The sequence below is a fragment of the Musca domestica genome, unplaced genomic scaffold (genome assembly GCF_030504385.1).
Source record: "Musca domestica strain aabys unplaced genomic scaffold, Musca_domestica.polishedcontigs.V.1.1 117, whole genome shotgun sequence".
NCBI classification, from domain to species: domain Eukaryota; kingdom Metazoa; phylum Arthropoda; class Insecta; order Diptera; family Muscidae; genus Musca; species Musca domestica.
In genome coordinates, this window is record NW_026712147.1 from 315,721 (window position 1) to 341,188 (window position 25,468).

The 25,468-nt window shown below is 33.9% G+C and overlaps 4 protein-coding genes and 1 pseudogene across 4 annotated transcripts in view; 3 read left to right on the forward strand and 2 right to left on the reverse strand.

The window, feature by feature from the left end:
* The window catches only part of LOC131807195 (uncharacterized), a 147,014-nt gene extending 134,991 nt beyond the window's left edge, over positions 1-12,023 (reverse strand). Inside the window, exon 1 of the mRNA XM_059132238.1 lies at positions 10,939-12,023. The gene's annotated coding sequence lies outside the window, so the exon portion shown is untranslated. The remainder of the gene's footprint in view (positions 1-10,938) is intronic.
* Positions 2,313-3,530, forward strand: LOC131807184 (uncharacterized). Its single transcript, XM_059132221.1, has 3 exons — positions 2,313-2,980; positions 3,040-3,252; positions 3,333-3,530. Exons 1-3 carry the CDS (start codon positions 2,861-2,863, stop codon positions 3,528-3,530), a joined length of 531 nt encoding a protein of 176 aa, XP_058988204.1. The 5' UTR covers positions 2,313-2,860.
* Positions 12,024-16,251: 4,228 nt separating the features above from the next.
* Positions 16,252-20,344, forward strand: LOC131807196 (cell division cycle protein 16 homolog). Its single transcript, XM_059132239.1, has 10 exons — positions 16,252-16,796; positions 16,859-17,021; positions 18,033-18,148; positions 18,215-18,384; positions 18,449-18,709; positions 18,777-18,856; positions 18,913-19,118; positions 19,289-19,482; positions 19,545-19,713; positions 19,771-20,344. The coding sequence occupies exons 1-10, from the start codon at positions 16,335-16,337 to the stop codon at positions 20,164-20,166; spliced, it is 2,217 nt and encodes a 738-aa protein (XP_058988222.1). The 5' UTR covers positions 16,252-16,334; the 3' UTR covers positions 20,167-20,344.
* An 81-nt stretch (positions 20,345-20,425) lies between these two features.
* On the reverse strand, positions 20,426-21,535 carry LOC131807191 (high choriolytic enzyme 1-like; annotated as a pseudogene).
* A 2,631-nt stretch (positions 21,536-24,166) lies between these two features.
* LOC131807192 (high choriolytic enzyme 1-like) lies at positions 24,167-25,276 on the forward strand. Its single transcript, XM_059132233.1, is given in 3 exon segments — positions 24,167-24,332; positions 24,335-24,993; positions 25,046-25,276. Coding segments are annotated over 3 exon segments (1,056 nt in total).
* Positions 25,277-25,468: the final 192 nt, after the last annotated feature.

The following is a 25,468-nucleotide window of genomic DNA, read 5'->3' on the forward strand; positions in this document are numbered from 1 at the left end:
GAATATTTTTAATTGTTGGGCCATTTCCCTAGCCTAGCCCTTCTGAGCCTAACCCTACCCTTGTGAAAACTTTCGTGCGGATCGGACGATAATTGCAATCTGGATATAACAACCTCAACCTGTGTTGAAACGTAAAAAAAATATTACAAAATGTACACTTCAATATTATAAGTCAAATTGAAAAAATCGCACGCGATAAAAATTTTAAAAATTAAAAAAAAAATTTCACATATACTACAAAATCTATATTAGCATCATTATTGGCATTTTTATGTGTTTTTTTTTAGATTTTATACGTTTATTGCCAAAAGGGGCATTCTAAGTTACAAAATTGTCAAAATCGGTCCAGCCATTATTGAGATATAAGCATTCTAACTAACATCCCCTTTGTATACATACATTGTATATATTTCGCTATATGTATCCGATATGTTTACTATCGGCATCTACGTAACGGTCAGAATTGACCTGTTCGTCTTTTTGTGATTTCGTCGGGATTAATAATATTCGGGATTCGTTTAATGGAAATTTTGACTTTTATTTAACACAAATGTTATGGCATATTTAACCCACTAAATATTACCCGATGATCATCAAAATTGGAAGGCTTCTGCCCAGCCTTAAGCTCTAGCCCCATGCTAACTTCCGCTTCGATTGGTCTATAATTGTAACCTGTAGAACAATTGCAAAATCAGGGATTTTTTTAGTTTTTGGTCCATTTCCACCCCTAAATATTATGCGATCATCTGATAGAGTTTCATTTGGGCTCTATCCCCACCTCCATTCTAAATTTCGTGAAGATCGGGCCATAATTGCGACCTGTAGAGTGATTACAAATTAACATGGACAGACGGACGGACGGACATACATAGCTAGATCGACTCATCTCGGCGAGATAGGAAGATCCATATATACATTCCTATGTGGGAAGCACACATTTTCGAGGTGTTACATAATTGTTGGCCCAATCAAACTTATCATGGCCCCAACACATAGTGTTGTAGGGTATAAAAATATTTATTGTAGCAATAGGTATACCGGACCGAGTTTTACCAAATAGAAAAATTCGGTTGAATACGAAAAAATCTATCCAAATTGGGCTGATATACATATGTGGTGAAAAATCGGATGAAGATGTATATCGAGCTGCATAAGAATCTGAATCGATCTCGATAAAATTTGGCAGACATATTTTCGAGCTGTATCTGATGTCTGGTATCAAATATCATTGTTGTGGAGTGCATATTACGCATGCGAGGGACTTCAACACCAAATTGATTGAATCATACATATGGGAGCTATAGCTATATCTGGACCGATTTTCACAAAAATTTAAAGTAATTGCTTCTAGGCTGAATTCCGTTGGAAGTGCCAACATTCAGTCTATTTGGGCTGATATTAACCATTTGGTGCACCTGATATCTGATAAAGATATATATGAGAGCTTTATCCAAATCTGATCTGATCTCGATTAAATTGGACAGAGTTATATTTAAGCTTCATGAGTTATCTGGTACCAAATATGATTCTTGTGAAGTGCATATTACTAATGTGAGGAACTTAATCACCAAATCGGAAGAAACAAATATATATGGGAGCTATAGCTATATCGGAACCGACTTTCAACAAATTTGATGTACTTGCTTCAGGTCATTTGGCCATTTGGTGCGCAATAAACGCGAAATCGGTTGAAGATATATATGGGAGCTATATTTAGATTTGAAACGATTCTCGCCAATTTCAATAGGACCAAACAAATACAGGGACAGACGGATGGACTGACATGCATAAATCCAGTCAGAGATAGACCCATAGTTTGAGGATCGGTAACTATGGGTCTATCTCGCTTCCTTCTCCATGTTACAAACAAATGCACAAGTACATAATTCCCTTACCTCTACACTGAGGGAAAAATCCCGTTGCGAAATCAAGCACGTATGTTGTCATTTTCGCAACGACCCGTTGTTATATTTTTCAACAACGGCTGTTGGTGAATTGTGCACGAACGTGCTCAAATTGACACCGAGACGTGGTCAACTTTCGGTACCAACAACAGCCGTGCTTAATTTGTCCATTTGTAATATTGGTAATTGCAGCCGATTACACACGAGTAAAAAAATGACAACGGTGGTGCATGATTCACACACGGTCGTTGTCAATATGACACCGGTCGTGTATGAATTATGCACCACCACCTGCATAATGATGCACCACCGTTGTTACTTTGTACACCGACGTGCATGAATCGTACACGATCGTTGCCATTTTAGCAACTACCGTGTATGAATCATGCACCACCGTTGTCATTTTTTTTACTCGTGTGCAATCGGCTGCATATTTACATTTTTTTTCCGTGTTATTGAAAGAGAAAGGACGCATTGTGCAAAAAATTTATTGAAAATGAATAATAATTCGCAAGATCCTCAAAATATCATTGGTGAGTTGTTAGAAATCGATGGCAATATTGTTGTGGTTCGCGATACAAACCATTGCAGCAGTCAAGATGCGGAAAACAATGAGGACGATTATATGTTAAGGGAGTTCTTAAAAGGAATAAATATGGAGTCGCTTTTTGAACAATTAAAAGGTAAGTAAATAAAAATGAATTTTTCAGTTAATCAGTGTAATTAACAAAGAATTTTCTTTTTTGTTCTTTTAGCATCACATGTAACATTTCGCAGCTTGCAGTACTTGAAAAAAAGAAGATTTAAAGGAAGCAGTGCCACCATTGGGACTGCGTGTTGAATTCAGAGAAAAGCTCTTTGCTTGGAAAAAACGAAAGGTACGTATTATTTGTTTTACAGAGTTGAACTCAGTATTAATATTGTCATAACAATAGCTCGGGATTGATGACGAAACTATGTCAGTTCCATCTAAAATAGGTGAATGGTGGAAACGCAACGAGACACCTGCAAGTACTCCTGGTACTCCCGACACTACAGGTTCGAACTGCTCAAAAGCCAAAGGAATTTTGTCAGAGGTAAGGTAAGAGTAATATTTGTGTAAGCATAGTTAATGTAGTTTTTTTATTTAATATAGGATCTAACGGAATTGTTAACACATACCTCGAAGGGGAAACTAGCGCTTGAATGTAGTAGCGTTAATAAGAAATTAAGTGACGAGCAAAGAGATGATATAATTAATATAATTATTGAAGATATTTTAACCAACAATGTTACTCTTTACACTCAAGACTATATGCGCATATTGGATGAAATTTGTTCCGTTTTTCCTCTTGAAAACGAAATGAGGGTAAGATTAACAACGACAACAATATAAACAACGTATCTGATTATGTAGTTTCTTAACTTATAATATGTCTTTATTTTTAGGATTATTATTACATTTCAAGAAAAGGAAAGAACAACGCAAGCGGAAAACTTTATGCCAAGTATAGAAACAAGAAGTCCAAAAGAATAAAGCTTTTGATTTCCGAGCCTAGCACAAGCAAAGCAGCAACCACCACTTTCTTGTCCACTATCCCACTGCTATCCGAAAATGTGGTCCCCTTAAATATCTCTGGAGCATGAGATTCGAAGCTAAACACAAGGAAGCAAAAGCCTATTTAGGAAATACTACATCAAGAGTAAATCCCTGTCGTTCATTATCTATTAAGTCTGGATTGAAATTTTCCAATTTTTATTAAAACACGAAGATAACTTAGAACCAAATGTTATCATTAATACGCATACCATCGAAGATTTGGCAAAAGAGGAATATTGTTACAAAAAAACGTAAGCCAGTTTTAAATTACCAAAATTGCAAAGTGTCTGATGACATTTTTTTTAAGGGAACTAGGTATAAAAAAAACTATTATTTAGCAACAAATAATGCCGCAATTGAACTTTTCAAAATTAAACATTTAATAATTGAAAATGAAAATGTTTACATTTTATGTAACCAAGTAAAAGTTAAAAACTTTGATTATCATTTACAATCGTATGAAGTTGGTTCTCTGAATGAGGATACAATTTTTTTAATACCAATTTTAGATTTTATTACTTACCCATTTCACTTATATCCTATGAATAATGGAAAAGTTATTTCAGATTTAAGTTAATTTAATTTGTTTCTATACATTGAATATATGTAATTCGAATTGTTTTGTTAAATCAAATATGTATTTATATTGAATTTATGTAATTGGTTTCGTTCAATAAAATACTTTTCAAAAAATTTCGTTTCTTCTACTAAGGGTATAAAATGGAAAAGGAACGGATATCAAAAAATGACCACCATTGATTTCAATCTGACAACGGGCGTTGACAATCCGACAACGGAGCGTTGACAATCTGACAACGAAGCGTTGACGATCTGACAACGAAGCGTTGACAATCTGACAACGGGGCGTGCTCGAAATGACCACGTATGTGCTCATTTCATGCACATCTGTTGTTGAAATCGTTGCCAAAATCTCGGTGTCAAAATGACAACAGCGTGCTCATTTTGACACCAAACGTGGTTGATACACTATCATACACGGATGTGGTCATTTCATACACGGATGTTGTCATTTTTTCTCTGGGTGTATGTGGTGTAGAATTATAATTTTTACATACACATGACAATATGTACTACATAAAAACTACTAAATTGTACTATATTTTGTACAATTTGGTATTAGGTGAACAGATAATGCTTATATACTAAATTTTGGTATCAGGGTCGCTGCTTATGTTTAGTCTGGACATATGGAGGCAGTTTCTGTGTTTGAGATTTGGTATTAGTATTAAAATGGTACTAAATTCCGTATTGACTAAATGAATAGAGCTGGAATCCCGAAATTTCGTATCTCGTGGTGGTTTTTCAAATACCTACTACAATTGTTCGAAAAAATATTAAATCGTAGGATGGAGTGATGTAGATTTTTTCGGATATGCATACTAAATATTACTAAATTTGACATTGAGGTTTCCAGGGATACGTTGAAATACTTTTGTACAGAAAAATTGGATGTGGATCCATTTTGCAATGGTTTTACTTTTATCCTCCTCGATAAACTTCGAAATGAAAGATTCCGAAGACTTTTTGGTATAAAAGATAAACATATTCCGATTATTCTATACAATAATTTAGAAAACCTAAAAAGTCTAAAAATTTAGTACAATGCATGACGTTTGGATTAAAAAAGTTTTCAAACTGAACAAATTGTGTACTTTGAGTACTAAAGAGGCCTAACACGTACTGTTGAAATCAATCTAAAATTCCAATAGAAGTCAAAATATTAAATCTTTTAAGTCTTATAAAATGCAAAATAATTATTTATTATCTCTGACTTAATTTATTTGCTGGCTCAGAATGTAAAGAATGCAATTCGAAATTTATTGTTCGTTATTCTTTTACACTTTTACCCAACCCATGATTTACACTACAAACAAGCTTAAGTATGTGTTAAGGCTTTTAGATCATGTTAAAAAAGTTTCTGAGAACAAATTTGACCAATAGACATTTTAGGCGACTTTGTGAAAGTAATTGAAGTTTCGCATAGATTGTTTGCTAAATCCTTTGTTTTTGGAAAGTAGATCAAGCATTTTTCGCGTGAGGATCCGATGATCAGTAGACAAATGGAATAGTGAATTACCATAAATTCTGAAAGCCAGATGTGCGGTCTTTGTTTAATCGGCATAATATAACTGCGATTTTCTAAAAAAAAATTTCATTAGTCCAACATTGCGAATATTTAGAAAAACATAATTATGGAAGAGGCTTGCTCGAAACGCTGACGCCAAATAGAAGAAGTCCACATACTTTTTAGAATAAATTTGAAACTAGATAAAAAATACGTATTATTTATTTTAATATTTATGACTGGAATAGTAAAGGAATAATAATAATATATCTGGAATAATTTATTTGTACGCGTATTGGACAAATTGTTCGTTATTTACTCTTTTAACACAATTGCAAAAAAAAATTATCACACGGAACAAATTTCCATAATTATAATTATTTATTCAAAAAACAAGTAAGCAAAGGCTATAGCTGTACAGGGCCGACCATGTGATACCCTACAATACTACAATATGTTAGAAGCCCCCATTAATTTGGATTTGGACATATCCATTTTGGATCTAGATCACAACTAATCCAGATATTACCCTTAGCATTTTGACCAGGGACATTTGCCCAATATTTACGCACTCCGTCGTGCTGTTAGTTGTTGTGATCCATTTTACAGCTAAATATAATCCATTTGAACCCCTAAATATTTTGCGAATGCAAGGGGCTCATACCTATCCCCAAATTTAGTCTCGTCTACATGATTTCCTTGTCTACAATATTTGGCTATATTCGTCAACGAAATCAGTATCAAAAAGCCAGAATGTATTTCGGATATCGCCTGAAAGTAATGTTGGCATTTTTCACACACAATTAGTGGTCTATTCTACCCGCTGTCCTAAACTCTAACTTCATGCGAGATTTCCTGTCCTTTGGTTTCTATTTGTGACCTTTAACCAGGAACATTTTTAGTTGTTGGTCAATTTCAACCACTAAATATATTGCGGACATCTTTGAAAACAATAGGTCTAGCCCTTTTGAGCCTAACCCTACGCTTGTGAAAATTTTCGTGAGCATCGGACGATAATTGCAACTGCATATAATATCCCCAAGCTGTGTTGTAACGTAAAAAAAATATTACAAAATGTACACTTCAATATTATAAGTCAAATTGAAAAAAAATCGCATGCGATAAAAAATATCTATATATATAAATGTAAGTTGTGTTAGTTACTACGCTTATAACTTAAGAACCGCTGGACTGATTTTAAAGATCCACACAAATTCGGAGTTGTCTCCTCTCCGAAAAGGATAATATCCAAAAAAATCGCGTAAAAATGTGATATATTAACATTTCATTTTGACTTTTCAAATGTACAATAGTAATGTTTTATTTTGCATGATTTTTTTCTATTTTGACTGGCTTTTTTCTAATGTACATTTGTAGTGTTTTTTAGTTTTTATTTTTGAATTCGAATATTAAAACCAATTTATTTAATTGACTTGATTTCTTGAGAACTGAAATTGATGGCGGGTTACATGGAAGTGTAGTAGCGAATTATGTGGTGGCGAAACGGAATAGATGATATCGAAATAATTTAACGCGGTCACACCAAAGTTAAAAGATAATTACTTTTTCTAAATCGCTGAAAAATCATGAAAAAGAGATCTCATTGCAAAAATCAAAAAAACATTTTCAATGGAATCGAATTTTAAAGTAATAGTACATTCTATTGACAAACTTTGTAAGGAAGGATCGTAAAACATTTGCTGTAAAAAATCAGCGAAAAAGTTGAAGACTTTTTCAATTTGTTATTCTTTTTTTGTCAATTTTTTTTTTTTTCAATTTGTATTATCATATTGAATTCAGTGGATTTTTTGTGAACAAAATAAAGAATAATTTTTCACTAAAAAATTAAATAAGTGCGAAATAGGATGTTAACTGACATCTACCTTTCAACTCTAGGGCCTACATCGTGGGTTAGCTGGAAGATGCGAACACATTTAAACAAACAAAAATGACCGAAAAAGCTTAATGGGGCTCATTTCAAAGCGTGACAATGATCCGTCCAATGAGAGCTCAAAATGCAAAATTCTTTGGGAGAATAATAAGTAATATACCAATATTGAAATAAAAGGTGCAAAATAGTAGAGCGAATGGGACTTTTAGTAAGAAAAGGTTTTATATCCTTCCAGAAATTCTTCCCAAACATTCAAAATACCTAAAATCACTTTTGCAGGTCTTTATATCGATCATAACTCACGGATAAGGGAACAACCCGATTTCATATTTATATAACCATCTATGATTTAAGTTATTTTTGGGGTCTTGGTCACTTTTTTCATTTTTTGGCCCTTATTTGACATTTTTGTTTCTAAGGGGGTAGATAACCTCTTCGCTTAAAATTTGAAATTTTCAGAGTAGGGCCCATATTGGTATTGACCACATTCATCAATTGATTTGGCTAAAAAATTTTATTTATGCCACCCTGGGGTAGGGAACCATCATACAGATAATTGCCACATAGGAATTTATTTAAGTAAAGTCCCCACATTGGAGTATCCCCAAGTCCACTTTCACATCTAATGTGTGGTCAGAAAAGAAAATTTTGTATTCTATTGAATTTTTAACCCCCAAGAGAATATTGGTTGGGAACGTAGATTTGGGATGTGCATCCATATGAAATAAATTGTGGAAACATGAACAAATTACAAATATAAGAAAGTAGCACGGGACCGAATATTTGTTTAATCATCATTGAATTATCCTATGATGAAAATATGGACTTTAAGGGGTCTCCAACTTACAATTTAAATGGCAAATAAAATTAATTCCCATCTTATCATTCTGCCCTCAATTATGAGGTGGATAAAACTATTTTACTTATTTAAATCACGCGAAATGCTATGACATGCTATATTGTTCTGCTATATTTTGATTTGGCCTCTATTTGTCATCTTGGATTATAAGGGGTAGAAGAAAGTTTTCAATGTAGGTCGATGTTTCGGAGTAGTGCCCATATAAAGAAGGTACCTCCTAATTTAACCACATTTCAAAGAATTTGGATAATAATGCGTATTAGGGGTGTGAAAATCTTACACTAAAATTTCAACATATCTACAAATTTTAGAATTTTTATCCATGTTATAATACCCTCTCAAGTCCACCTTTTGGCGGACAAACAGACTGACATGGTTAGGGGGACTTATGAGGACTCTAATGCACAATCCAAGTTGCTAATGGGTTTAAAAAAGTAATTAACTTTGGTTATTCTTAAATCATTCAGCCCTCAATTATGTAGTATACAAAATACAGCAAATTCCAAATTACTGCTCATTTGACTGGAAGATTTTGCTACGATTTTTACCATATTAAAAATTAATTTGATCCCTTATATGGCGATAAGATTGATATATACTTTTTAATAGATTTGTATAGCACATCCACACAGTTGAAGCCCACGGTTTAAATATTGAAGCCCACTGGTTAAAAATGGGTACAGGTATTTTAAAACACTTTAAATCGACATGTACGTGAACACTTATATCAGTCATATCTGTGAATAATTATGCTTGGGAATATATGCATAATAGACAAAAACTACGGGCCGGCAACGCGGACCGGGCCAGCTAGTGAAAAAATAAAAATATGTCACAAAATACCACAAAATCTATATTAACATCGTTGTTGGCATTTTTTTATACATTTTTTTAGATTTTATTCTTTTATTGCAAGAGGGCTTTCTGAATTGACAAAATTTGTCAAAATCGGTCCAGCATTCTTGCTAACATCCCTTTCCCTTGTATATACAAATTGTATATACTCCGCTATATGTATCCGATATCGGCATCTACATAGGGGTCAGAATTGACCTTTTCCTCTATTTGTGATTTCGCCGGGATTACAAATATTAATAAGAAAATTGGACTTTTATTTCACACAAATGTTATGGCCTATTTCACCCACTAAATATTACCCGATGACCATCCAAATTTTAAGGCTTCTGCCAAGTCCTTACCTCTAGCCTCATGCTAACTTCCGCGACCTGAGGAGCAATTGCAAAATCAGAAAATTTTTCAGTTTTTGGCCCATTTCAACCCTATTCTATTCTGACCATAACCCTACCTCCATTTTCAATTTCCCCAACACAAAGTGTTGTAGGGTATAATAATATTCTGATTTTGGAAATGTATTTTTATACTTTTTACTTCATTTAACTATTTGTGGATATCTTAAAAATTGATATTGGTAAACTGACCAAATAAGACTGGCGCCGACGATATCCAACATTTGAAGTTCTATTTTAAAGCCGTTGATTTAAAAAAAATCTCTAATGTATGTTATCAAAATTATTTTAGAAGCAATTTTTGTTTGAATATTTTCGTGGAGATTTAAATCAAGACTTATTTTGGACTACAACATTATCATAAAACAAAGTATTCCACATGCAATGCTTTTAATATTTTTTGCACAAATTTGACCCCAGTGCAATATGATTTCCTATTTTTAGAAACAGACTGAGGGTTAAACAAATGAGGAACTCTGCCACCAGCCTAACCCTCTATTATATATATTTAGGCCCCGTATATGGATATCTTTAAAAATTTAGCAAATATCGGAAATCTGACCAAGAATTTAGGAAGAGCATGCCAAAAAACCTGTATCTGAAAAATGGCATATAAACGCTTAATCATAACTCCGACAATACGTCAACATAAGTAGTTTTATCTTAAAGCCATTGTGAATATTTTTATAAAAAATCCAATTTAAATTACAAAAATTAGTATTGAAGCGGTCTTTCTTTGTTTTGTTGTGGCCTCTTGTTTAACCCTCAGTCTGTGTATAAAAAAAGAGGAAGGTATATTGTATTGGGGTCAAATTTGCCCATATAAAGTGTTAACAGCTTTGCATGAGGATGAAAGGCTCTTTTAATAGTTTCGATAAGTCTCCAGTTAGAATTTGCCTATCATTTTCAGGCAAATTCTAACTGGAGACTTATCGAAACTATTAAAAAGAGCCTTTCATCCTCATGCAAAGCTGTTAACACTTTATATGTGCAAATTTGACCCCAATACAATATACCTTCCTCTTTTTTTATTCACAGACTGAGGGTTAAACAAAGAGGCCACTCTGCCGCCAGCCTCCCCCCTCTTCTATCTCTTCAACAATTACTGTTCATCGGATGACAAAGTGTTCTAATGTCGAACTTGAATTTCAATGAATTTGTTGAAGTCGGTAGTGTGTTCTGCTCTACATTTCTCTTTCTCTTCGCAGGCCATTCGTTCTCTATTACTTCAAGAGTTTGGAGAGTCTTATTTTTAATTAAAAGTTATAAATGATTTTGGGAAACATTTTTATTGGGACAATGATAAGAACAACAAAAACAACAACTAAATAAACCAACAAAAATTGCAATACTTGTCGAAATATTTACTAACCTGCCTTTGCGACAACGTGCCAAAGCGAAAATGTCTGTAACACGACGAGAGAGGGAGTAGAGCAACAATTTTATTTGCTACACCTCTTCTCTTTTCCAAATGCACTTCTCCGTCGAAATCACAGCGTCAGCCTTATGGGTCGTAGTGGGATGATGTTGAAGTCAAAGCACATTTTTCGATTTCCAATCAATGGAGATGGAGAACAATGTTGTGGTTTTTGTTACTTTTTAATAATCTCAGTACATTATTTCCAAAAAAAAAAAAAAATCACTCACTAACAACAACAATTTCATACACACTCACACTAACCCAAAACCAATAGCACTAGCATTTGTAGTTGTTGGTATTTTTAAAAAAGTTTTACAATAAAAGTCACCGAATGAACAGATGAAACGCATAAAAAATTTCATTCACCGTTAGTTGTAAAAAATGTTACGCTCCGTGTCGGAATTCTGTAATACTGGTGATGATGACGACTCTTCCTACTTGCCTGCCTTCCGAGCTCTTTTTGACACTTGTTCGTATGGTTTTTTCTTAGAGTTCCTCTTTTTTCTCGGCTTGGTTTGTCGGTAGGTCGTTCGGTCGGTTGTTTGGACAGGCAAAAAAGGGAATTACAAATTATACAAATAGTACAACAAAATTTACAACCACACTGCTGCTGCTGCTAATGTTCATTTGCTTGAGATTTAATTTTCGTTTATGTTCCCTTTTTTCCTGTTGGGGGATTCTCGTTGGGCCTCAGTTCACTTCTTTTTTACAACAGATTTACAGATTTTTTTATCACAAGAAATAATACATAAAAATATATGGAAGTCTTTTGGGTTTTGTCTTTTAAAAACTGCAAATAAGAAAACACATGTTTTTATTTTTCAATTTCCAATTTTTTGGTCCACGACACAGTTTAAAGTTAAAAATACTATTATTTTCACTTTTTTGCTAAAAGTCTTTAATGGCCAGAAAATACAATAGAAGACCAGTTTTCTTTAGTTTTTCTTTCCTAATAGCTTCTAACGTCTGTCCATTGGTGTTGGCGATAGAGCGCTTTTGGAAAATAAAACCTCACCTTTCGAATAAAACCAAGAGACTGTGATACTGTGTCGCTGATGTTTGCAGGATTTTGAGGATTTGCGTGATGTTAAGTCAAGTTTGTTCGTTCGCTGGTTGCTTGACTAGTTGGTCTAATGGTAAAGGAGTGTTGTAACATCATACATGTTCGATTGAAACATGTTTGATGCTACTCATGAGTTGCCATTGCGTTGTGTTTTGTATTAAAACTATTGATGTTTTGGGATTTATGATAAACAAGCAAGCATGGTACAATAATTACAAGGTAGGGCAGAATGATTAAATTTTAAAAACACGAAATATTTTTTCAATTTTACCAGTAACAAATGCAGCAACTATACTATCAAAGCGGAAACATTTGTTCTTCCAAAAAACTGTAATATGAATTTAAATTTCAACAGAATTGGAACATTTTTTAATTTTTTTTATTATTCAAAACAATATTACACATACTGTATACATATAATGACGTTACAAGACTACCAAAAGAAAAAATTGTATTCAGGTACCTACCCTACCTTATCTTCATTGTAAAGTCCACCTCAAGATTCACCTTTTAGATTCATTTAAACAGTTCGAATTTGGCCTTTTTATACCCTCCACCATACTATGGAAATGGTCATGTCAGACCCAACAAAGTATATATATATATATATATATATATATATATATATATATATATATATATATATATATATATATATATATATATATATATATTCTTGATCAGCGTAAAATTCTAAGTCGATTTAGCCATGTCCGTCTGCCTGTTGTAATCACGCTATCTTTCCAACGAATTGAGATAGAAGGCTATATGTTTATTTTTCCAATATGCAGGTTAAGTTCGTAAATGGGCCATGTAGGTCCACGTTTTCATATAGCCCCCATATAACGGTACCTCCCTATATTCGGTATTTTGACGATTTTAGCGACATTATTCACCGGAATTGTTTCAAATTTGGAATTTTAGATTCGTAATGGATACTACAGCCTATGACAGAAAATTGTATGTGCAGGTCTACGTCTTCGTATAGACCCCATATAACGGCACCTCCCAAAATTCGGTATTTTGATGATTTAAGCGTCATTACCGGAATTGTTTCAAATTACGTATTTAGAGTTCGTAATGGGAACTACATTCTGTGACAGAAAATTGCCTATGCAGACCCAGGTCTTCGTATAGGCCCCATACATCAGTACCTCCCTATATTCGGTATTTTGACGAGTTTAGGTACAATACCTACCGAAATTGTTTGAGATATCGTATTTGACGTTAGTAATGGATGCTATAGCCTGTGACAGAAAATTGTCTATACTGGCCCAGGTCTTCGCACAGATCCGATATACCGGTAAATCCCTATATACGATATTTTGATGATTTTAGCTACATTATTCACCGTTTATTTCAAGTTTCGAATTTGAATATGGCAATGGCTAATGGCAAACAATGCCTATGTAGGTCCACGTCGTATAGACCCCAATATAACGGCTATATTCAGTACTTTTAAAATTTTAACAGAATTTTTTAAGGATTTTATTTTTTGAAAATTTCCAAATTCGTTCCAAATGTTGGAGGGTATTCAAAGTTAGGCCCGGCCGAACTTACTGCTTTTTAACTTGTTAGTACTAAAAATGCAAATTTTTTTAAGTTGAACAATATTTTTATATCAAAACTTAATATAGTACTAAATTTTCAGACTATCAAGGTTTTATATATTATTCAAGTTTTTTCTTCTTCGAAAAGAATAATTAGGACATGGCACAATTACAGAAGGTAGAACAAAACTACCCCATAAATACATATTTTTCTTTTGGTGCCCCTATTCTGTCAAAACATATACTCAGTTTGTGTGTCTGTGTGTATTGTTATGAATAAAGAAGAAAATAATTTAAAAATTATTTCAAATTATAGACAACCGAAATGCATATTTTTTCACGTTAAAGGGCAATAAAATGTATAATTTTGGGATGAAACAATAATGTTACAGTAAAGAATTGAATTTTGCTAGTTTTCTTGAAGTTGATCAACCTTTCTTATTTAGCCATGATTAAGGAAATGTTTACACCAAATTTCACCAAAAAGTCTTCAAAATTTTTTATTTTAAAATAAACGACGTGGATATTAGTAAAACCATTGCACGATGGACCCATATCCAATTCTTCTTTCCAAAACCATTTCAACGTCTCCATATGTAAGTCCAACTGTGATACCAAAATCAAATTGAAGAATGTTTGCTCTATCCCTTCATTCAATGCTAAATATGACAATATTTATTACGCATACCCAAAACAGTGTACATATCTCCATCATAGACACCAAAAGTGATCCAAAATAAGTACCATTTAGCAATTTTCGAACAATTACTACCACAACATCTGGTGTGAAGATGGGATATATTGGTCAATACCTTTCCTATGGGTCGATGTATACAGGTTTGTCCGTCTTTTCATGTATTTTTGTTAACAAAGTACAGGTCGCAATTATTGTCCAATTACAATTCAATTCTCTACAAAACATTTGTTGGTACAAGGACAAACCCTAGTGAAATTTGTCTAAATATATGTGTAATTTCCATATATATTTTTATCTAATTTCACTTATATTTTGCACCAAACATGTAATATTACCCCAAACTGCATATATGCATTAAAGGATTATAAATTCTGATATTTTATGAAACATGAAATATATGTTAATATTACCACGAAAAAAAGTTTCGGCGCCATTGAGGTTGGCGTTTTGTAAATTATAACAGTGGTTTTCTATTATTAGGCAAAAAATATGTTCACATTGTCCTGACTGAAATTTTATATCAAAAAGTGTATACCTATTATATACCAAGAACAGAAAATGAATCAGAAAACGTCATATCGAATTTGACAATAGCATTATAGAGTCAAATCAGCTGGGATGTGCTGCTACCTTTGATAATTATACCATGATCCAGTTCAAGTGAAAAAAAGAATTAAAAAGAAGAAGAAGAACCACCAATTTTACAAGTTTTATAAATAAAAAGGAAATTAGCAATAAAATAATAATATGAGCAATAAAAGAAATATAGATTTGATGTGTTCCCCGGAATCCTTTAAACGTTTTGCTAATGGCGTTTGTCTAAAAATGTTGGAAATAGTCTTTTATTGTCTTATTACATATTAATATTTACGTTTTTTTTTACATTTTGTAAAATTGTTCTCCAAAAAAAAAAAAAAAACATTTAGACCCGTTCGTATATCTTTCCTTTGTAGTCCACTTTTGTTATCCCTTACTTTAGGAAAAGTGAAGTATAAAGTTCACATTATTGAAACTGGTATTCACTGCATTTTTCACAATGGCATCTTCATTTTAGTTTAAAAATAATAAACAAAATGCTAACTTGTGATTAAATTCGTGAAATAAATTTATAATTCAGTTCTTCAATATAAAATAAACTATTTGCGTTATGCATTTTTTATTTAAATAATTTTTGCTGTTATTGCTATATAATCAAATCATGAATTCAGTAAACTATACGTTAAAAGATAAAGGGAAGATGGTCTGACTGTTTGCTTATCGAACAGTTCATACTTAAATGAAACTTGTAATAACGAAAAACGATTTATGTGTCCGACAAAATCATTTTTAACAGGCCTTAGGCTGGAAATACATAAAGAGCATATTTGGTTGGCTTAAGTCATCGGCAATTTGAAAGCATAAAAAGAACTAAACAACCAATAGAAAAACATCTGATTCTATGTCGATGAAAGAGAAGCAGAAGAGTTGCAAGTGATTGCAAGTAGAAATTTGTCCGACAAGAATTTGCAAACTGTCACTGAAAGAAATGTCAAAATGTCTCTCTTTCGGGTTAACAGACTTCCAGTAACAATTTGCAGGAAAAGTAACCTGACGTGCCTTTTGTCTTCCTATATTATTGTACCATTTTTTATTTAGTTATTTCTTTTTTTTTTTTTTACTGTTTGCGAACGGCAACGTTATATTTTTTGAAAAAAACGAGCGTTTCCCATCAAATTCACATTTGACAAACAGATGTCGCTTTTCCGGAAAAAGCTGGTTCCTCTGCTCATTTAATGAATCCTTCCAGCTGATTGCGCATTTTTCCTAATTTCTTATTCGTAAACAAAAGACGTACTCAGGGATTTTGCTTTCTCTTTATGTTTCACCGTTCATTCTTTCTTTTTGCCTTTCTTATATTGGGGACGTTTTTCATTTTGGTTTCCCGCGCGCTCACATCAAGAGACCAAGTGAATTGAGTTGGACACATTGGTTGGACAGGATTATCAGGACCAAAGCCCTATTAATTGAGTAAATCAGTAACTTGCGTGCCGATTACACCATGACTGGTGATAGTGAAATGCGTAACAATACTAGCAGCGCCAGTGATGCCACCAATGGTAGCGGCGGTGGTACCATTGATGTCGAACACTATAGGAAATTGGTAAAGCAATTCTGTGATATGAGGCGCTATCAAACTGCATTGTTTTGGGCCGAAAAAGTGTGCTGTCTAAGTCAAAATGATCCCAAAGATGTCTACTGCCAGGCGCAGTGTATGTTCCTACTAAAGGAATACCATCGCGCTGCACACACAATACGCTACCATAAATTGGAAAAAACTCATATACCGTGCTATAATCTATTGTTGGAATGTCTGTACGAGGCGAAAGAATACAACGAAGCTATTGTGGTCATTAATACGGTGGATATTGAATATTTGGCATCGTCATTAATCAATCAACCATTGGATGGTGGTGGTATGGATGGACCAAGTTTGTTGTTCGGCGAAGAGGGATGTAAAAATGTATGTTCATTGCAAGTTTGCTGAATATACTATCAAATTATTAATTCTCGATTGTATTTTAGGAAATTTTAGCCTCAATTAGTTTCCTGAAAGGTAAAATTTACGAGGCAATGGATAATCGTGGTTTGGCCATGGATTATTATGTACAAGCGTTGCACAAATCCGTGTACTGTTATGAAGCTTTGGAGGCTCTGGTGCAGCATGAAATGTTAATGGCCTGGGAAGGTGAGCTAGAATTATTCATAGGGAAACCGTTTTCCATAACCATAATATTTAAACAGAGTGAAACGGTATCAATGCAAGGAAAACAAGGTGCGCGAGTTTCTTAAATTTTTGTTTTGGTATAGCCCCACATCGTGTCAAACTTTAATAATTTATTTCGCAAAAATGTTACAATTGTTGTAGAAGCTGCGAGCTCTAATCGGTACTTTTTGAAGTGAGAGAATACAAATATAAGTGTGCCATTTTGAAATTACATTGTGGAGTAAGAAGAGAATGGATCACTTATTATGGATCTTTTTATTATTGGATGGTTTCCAAAATAGAGCAATATTACGGCAAGGAAGGAATATCACTAGTTTTAAAAACGTCTAATTGGCTCAAGAATGCAAATTTGGACGTTTGCCAAACAGTTCGCGTTTCTTATAAAAATTTCCAAAACTGTTAATAGTAGTATATTGCTCCACATTGCCTTGGTGAACTATTTGCAACTTAGGGAACTGTGAGGATTTTTTCAGGAATTATGAGGGAACAAATTTGTTTCTTGTAATCAGGCCTTTAGGCATTTCTTATTGCAACCATCTGCAACAGCTCCCCAAATGTGATTTCTTGTGCTTCTCATTGCTGCCCATTTTGGTTCATTGCTGAACCTTTGTCGGTAATCATTAACTTCATCGAAATAATTATATAGCCTTGTAATTTAAAACAGTTCCGCAAGACTAAAGCCACTAAATTTATAAAATCCTACGCGTTTCCCGTGACACCAAAAGATGTCGACTCACATTGCTTTGCAATTTAGCTGACAATTGTAAAAAGCTGTCAGTACAGAAGATTCTTCAGCAATTGAGTTTAATAATATTTGGAATTCTTAACATACCAGTCAATTCCTCCATTCTACAATAAAGAATTTTTAAAGAAGAAGTCTTTAGGAAGTACGTTTGAATAACAAATCGTTTATAAGAAATTAGGGGACTTCTCAATGCTCCCGTTAAATACGCCTTTCATTTCCGTTTTCAGAGAAAGAACTAATGCAACACTTGCCATTGGAACATCAATCCTCTGAGTCGGATGCCAAGTTTATAAAGAAATTATATGAAACAAAACTGAAAAAGTATTATGAATCTATTGGACCGGTAAGTAAACTCAAACAAAATAACACACACTATGTAATGCCACAAATCTCAACACCTTCATTTCAGAATACAAATGCTGAAGAGACTCCCATTGGTAATATGAGCACATTGAAATCGATAAAAGAGTTGAATGATAAAATACAAATGACTCGTAACTCGGATGCTAGTATTCATAAAAATGTACTGCCTAAATTTATGACACCAACACAAAATCAAATTTTGTCACCAGCCAACAAGTGATTATATAACAAATTTATTTAAAAAGGCAATGAAGAACGCATTTTAATTTCGTAATTTCAGAGTTCTTGAAGATTTGAAGATACCACCATTCTCATTGCAAGTCAGTTTAACCCGTGCCTCTTCCCTGATAAACGATTCACAGCGTTCCCATATGGAGACACCAAATCGTAATCGTTCTAAGGATAGTGCGGATAGTCCCACATCAATCTTGCTCTCAACTAGCATGCAACGCATACAAAAAAGTACAGATGTTATGGCCGCTGAGGCAGAGAAACACTTTTACGACTGTGACTACAAGAAAAGTTTTAAACTTTTAAATGAGTAAGTAAAACGTTGGGTGTTTATTGAAATGTAAAAATTTCTTGTATTCTTTTATTTCTTTCCAAAGATTGCTTAAAATTGATCCCTATCACGATGGTGCTCGTACGGTACAAATTGGCTGTTTGGCTGAATTTGGGGATTACAATAGTAAGTAAATTAGTTGTGTTTGAAATATGTACTTTATTTAAATATCTCCATTTTAGAACTCTTCTATGTTGCTCACAAATTGGTGGATCGTTATCCAGATAAAGCCATATCATGGTATGCTGTTGGTTGCTATTATGATATGATTGGTAAAAGTGATCCTGCCAGACGTTACCTATCCAAAGCTACCTCATTAGACAGATTGTATGGTCCTGCTTGGTTAGCTTATGGACATTCCTTTGCCAAAGAAAATGAGCATGACCAGGTGGGTCTAGTTTCTTTTAATTATTTTAAAATATAACATTCTCTATATAACAAATAATTTAACGGAATCCTTTTGATACTCTATTGAATAAAATGTCAAAGATTGTTGATAGATAATTTCTCTACGACGAGTTAATACCTAAGTCTGATTTTTAATACATTTTGTTGCAGGCCATGGCAGCATATTTTAAAGCTACTCAGCTTATGCGTGGTTGCCACTTACCATTACTATATATTGGTGTAGAATGTGGCTTGGTTAAAAATCTAGAGCTCGCGGAGAAATTCTTCTATCAAGCGATGTCGATTGCACCTCTGGACGTATTTGTGTTACATGAATTGGGCGTTATCAAATACGAATACGAATTGTAAGTATAAAGCGGAATATGTCAGTACTGAAAATAATTTTTTTAACTTGTTATTTTTTTAGTTACGAAAGTGCTGAAGAAGTGTTCCGGACAACAGCCGATATTGTTACGAATAGAGCCAAACAGAATAAGGAAGAAGTTTCGGCCAGATGGGAGCCGCTGTTTAATAATTTGGGACATTGTTGTCGCAAGAATAAAAAATACAAGGAGGCATTAGAATATCATCAATATGTAAGATATATTTATTAATTTTACTTTTCTTGAGTTTTAATTATTCATTATTTCAAGGCCTTGCTTTTGAACCCCAACACACCACAAACACTTACAGACATTGGTTTTGTTTATGCCCTTATGGGCAATTTGGAGGAGGCTATAACATATTTCCATAAGAGTTTGGCCTTAAACCGTGATTGCATTGTTACCTCCACGATTCTGAAGACCTGCATAGAAGATCTAATGGATGATGAATCAATAATAGATGAAATCTATGGCAAACAAGCCTGGGATAGCTATTCTGCTCACAAAATACCCAAAGCTCCCAATCAATTTCCAACAATCGAAGAGGAAGATTCGCCTTCAGTTAAATTCACTGGCATGAAATTGAAATTTGATGATGAAGATATATCAACAAACTCTGATAATATTGATCCCAATGTTATTATGGATATGAGTATGGATATTTAAGCAATACATTTTTGAGTATGCCTATAGACTGAGTAAAAGAGATCAAGGGTAAGAGGTTTAAGTTTATATAAGTTATCTACAAAGTAGTAATCGAATGTTTGTATGATTGAAAGAAGAAATAAAAACAAAGGTATTAATAAAATAAATAAATATTTATTTAAATTAAATCAAAAGTAAATTGTTAAAACATTAATTGGTTGCAAATACAACAATACTGATACAGGTCTTTAATTTTTTTGTTTTCATATTTCGCACTGATTCAAACCACTGAATTATCTCCGAAGCCCAAACCGGTCATAATGCCACTTACAAAGCTATTGATTAGGGCATTATCGATGGCTGCATTACCAGCAGTGGAAGCTTGGCCACCACCTGTTCCAGCCGCAACTGAGCCAGAGGAGGACGGGCAGTCATACATGCGATTAAGTTTTTCAATATCCATATCAGAAAATCCATCACGTTGGCCCATTTTTGCTCCACCCATGGGTTGCTAAGAGTAAATTTAATATGAATAAGAATAAGCTCCGAGCATTTACACTTACCGTTGCTATTATTGTGGGTTGACCATTCGTGGAGAAAGCATTTGATGAATAATGCATAACACTGCCATAATCGTAGGGAACACCAAAAGCCATTGTGTGACTAGCTCTTTCGAAATTCGATGCAGCACTTGGTTGGATGTTTTCATATTGTATCGATACAAATGCATCGCGTTCTTCACGATTCTGTTCATGCAAAAATCCCAAGGCATGCATTAATTCGTGCATGGTCGTCCCTGGTTTAGTCAAACATCCAGGTGATTGCAAATTAACTTCCTGTTTACCACCAACACGTCCACCGAAGACCAACAACCGGAATTACCACTCACAATAGATATGTAATCCTGTTCCGAGGTGCGTCGAACAAATCGTATACACGTACGGCGATGATATTCAGCAATGGCATGTTCTATGATCGCCATATCTTGAGCATTGAAATTACCTCGGATTTCATATGGTACAACGGCGTTTGGCCAGCGTGAACTTTGTGTGGTCAAACCATTTTTGGTTGTTACTCCATCGGTGGGCACAAGAATATCACCCTCCAAATATGAACCCAACTCTTCGGGATTTACTGTAGCATTCGCAGTTTTATAATTGGCCACCAGCTCAGCTGTATCCTTATGATCTGGTTTTCCGAACATTGCCATTCCATAAAAACTCAAATCAATTACATCCTTTGAGTTCTGCTGAGGAGGCGGTAGGTCCAAAGTATTGGCCGAAATTTCCACAGTGTCTTCATCCTCATCTAATTGAGGTAATATGGGACTAGCTTTTATATAACTGACTACCAAAACCAAAGACAATAGAAAAGGTATTAGTTTAAACATTTTTAAAGTTGAGTTTGCTTTCAACGAGGCTATGGTTATGTTATTGCGAATATTTGCAAGGGAAAACTGATGACTTTCCTCAAGTTGTTTTGGATATTTATGGCAACCCAGCATGTGGTTGTGTCCATAAGTTAGAAATGGAAATTTTAATTATTCCATTATTATCTAAGGCAATTTTTCGATTTGTGCTGTTTTTTATCATTATGTTAGGCGGTGCTTTTCTTTAAAGTTCCGCATGAACACATTTCCACAATTTACCAAAAAATTTAGGAATACTTAGTTATACGGACTCAACATTGAATTGTTTTCTTAAGCAAAGGAAAAATGTAAAAATCTATATTTTTATCTGAAAAACCATCATTAAGATTTGCAAGTAATCTTTAAAAAGAAGTCCAGCAGCAAGTTGGGTAGGGGAACAAATTTTGTCAAATACTTTATTCAAAATTTCTTTCAGGATAAAGTAGTGATTTATTTTCATCCTACATTTTATAAATTATTATTTGTTTTTATTATCTCTTTGGATTTAATAGTCGGGATGAATTTCGTATGTCTAAACTTATAATTAACATAATTGGAAAGTGATGATAATTGACTGCTGATTTAGAACAGTCAGTGGAAGTTGAGACATTTGTAAGAATGAGTTGGTCGTTTGTTGTGAAAACGAGGAGTCCAAGGACTTTTTTGTGAACAATTACGCGGCTTCTGTGTTGTGTGAAAATAAAATCCGTCCACGTCGCTCAAGAACAACTGATAATATTGTCACTGTGCCCAAGATGTTGTCCATTCTTTAAAATTGGGCATTCTACAAACGTCATTACACCATATTTTGAGTAAACAAGAAATCAAGGCGGCGATCATCAACAATGTTGTGTTTTTGTTGATTGGGCCTTTAAACTAGATGAAAATGATCCGAAGTTCCCTCAGAGATTAATATTGACTGGTCAGGCCCATTTACACTTTGGTGTCATCGTCAACAAGTCAAAATTGTCGCATCTGGAGCTCTGAAAACCCAGGATTTGTTGTTGAGAAGTCTCTATTTCCTCAACGTGTGACTGCTAGATGCAGTTTATCTCCAGCTGAGTAATTGGACTTTCCTTTTTTGGAAATGATTAAATATTTTTCATGCTATTTTCTTATAAAAATGTCATTACACTGTGCGACAAAATTAATTTTTTTTTCATAATTACAGGTTATGATGGTCAAGACCTCGAAAAAATATATATATATATATATATATATATATATATATATATATATATATATATATATATATATATATATATATATACATATATAGCACCCAGCCTCCCGTCATATTTGCTTTTATCTACCCTTAACGAATTTACCTTATTTTTTACTTGTTAGTTCTTAACATGAAGAAACGTTCCTTGTTATATCCTTTATATAAATGTGAATTTTTTCGAGGTCTTGACCATCATAACCTGTAATTATGAAAAAAAAATTAATTTTGTCGCACAGTGTAATGACATTTTTATAAGAAAATAGCATGAAAAATATTTAATCATTTCCAAAAAAGGAAAGTCCAATTACTCAGCTGGAGATAAACTGCATCTAGCAGTCACACGTTGAGGAAATAGAGACTTCTCAACAACAAATCCTGGGTTTTCAGAGCTCCAGATGCGACAATTTTGACTTGTTGACGATGACACCAAAGTGTAAATGGGCCTGACCAGTCAATATTAATCTCTGAGGGAATTTCGGATCATTTTCATCTAGTTTAAAGGCCCAATCAACAAAAACACAACATTGTTGATGATCGCCGCCTTGATTTCTTGTTTACTCAAAATATGGTGTAATGACGTTTGTAGAATGCCCAATTTTAAAGAATGGACAACATCTTGGGCACAGTGACAATATTATCAGTTGTTCTTGAGCGACGTGGACGGATTTTATTTTTCACACAACACAGAAGCCGCGTAATTGTTCACAAAAAAGTCCTTGGACTCCTCGTTTCACAACAAACGACCAACTCATTCTTACAAATGTCTCAACTTCCACTGACTGTTCTAAATCAGCAGTCAATTATCATCACTTTCCAATTATGTTAATTATAAGTTTAGACATACGAAATTCATCCCGACTATTAAATCCAAAGAGATAATAAAAACAAATAATAATTTATAAAATGTAGGATGAAAATAAATCACTACTTTATCCTGAAAGAAATTTTGAATAAAGTATTTGACAAAATTTGTTCCCCTACCCAACTTGCTGCTGGACTTCTTTTTAAAGATTACTTGCAAATCTTAATGATGGTTTTTCAGATAAAAATATAGATTTTTACATTTTTCCTTTGCTTAAGAAAACAATTCAATGTTGAGTCCGTATAACTAAGTATTCCTAAATTTTTTGGTAAATTGTGGAAATGTGTTCATGCGGAACTTTAAAGAAAAGCACCGCCTAACATAATGATAAAAAACAGCACAAATCGAAAAATTGCCTTAGATAATAATGGAATAATTAAAATTTCCATTTCTAACTTATGGACACAACCACATGCTGGGTTGCCATAAATATCCAAAACAACTTGAGGAAAGTCATCAGTTTTCCCTTGCAAATATTCGCAATAACATAACCATAGCCTCGTTGAAAGCAAACTCAACTTTAAAAATGTTTAAACTAATACCTTTTCTATTGTCTTTGGTTTTGGTAGTCAGTTATATAAAAGCTAGTCCCATATTACCTCAATTAGATGAGGATGAAGACACTGTGGAAATTTCGGCCAATACTTTGGACCTACCGCCTCCTCAGCAGAACTCAAAGGATGTAATTGATTTGAGTTTTATGGAATGGCAATGTTCGGAAAACCAGATCATAAGGATACAGCTGAGCTGGTGGCCAATTATAAAACTGCGAATGCTACAGTAAATCCCGAAGAGTTGGGTTCATATTTGGAGGGTGATATTCTTGTGCCCACCGATGGAGTAACAACCAAAAATGGTTTGACCACACAAAGTTCACGCTGGCCAAACGCCGTTGTACCATATGAAATCCGAGGTAATTTCAATGCTCAAGATATGGCGATCATAGAACATGCCATTGCTGAATATCATCGCCGTACGTGTATACGATTTGTTCGACGCACCTCGGAACAGGATTACATATCTATTGTGAGTGGTAATTCCGGTTGTTGGTCTTCGGTGGGACGTGTTGGTGGTAAACAGGAAGTTAATTTGCAATCACCTGGATGTTTGACTAAACCAGGGACGACCATGCACGAATTAATGCATGCCTTGGGATTTTTGCATGAACAGAATCGTGAAGAACGCGATGCATTTGTATCGATACAATATGAAAACATCCAACCAAGTGCTGCATCGAATTTCGAAAGAGCTAGTCACACAATGGCTTTTGGTGTTCCCTACGATTATGGCAGTGTTATGCATTATTCATCAAATGCTTTCTCCACGAATGGTCAACCCACAATAATAGCAACGGTAAGTGTAAATGCTCGGAGCTTATTCTTATTCATATTAAATTTACTCTTAGCAACCCATGGGTGGAGCAAAAATGGGCCAACGTGATGGATTTTCTGATATGGATATTGAAAAACTTAATCGCATGTATGACTGCCCGTCCTCCTCTGGCTCAGTTGCGGCTGGAACAGGTGGTGGCCAAGCTTCCACTGCTGGTAATGCAGCCATCGATAATGCCCTAATCAATAGCTTTGTAAGTGGCATTATGACCGGTTTGGGCTTCGGAGATAATTCAGTGGTTTGAATCAGTGCGAAATATGAAAACAAAAAAATTAAAGACCTGTATCAGTATTGTTGTATTTGCAACCAATTAATGTTTTAACAATTTACTTTTGATTTAATTTAAATAAATATTTATTTATTTTATTAATACCTTTGTTTTATTTCTTCTTTCAATCATACAAACATTCGATTACTACTTTGTAGATAACTTATA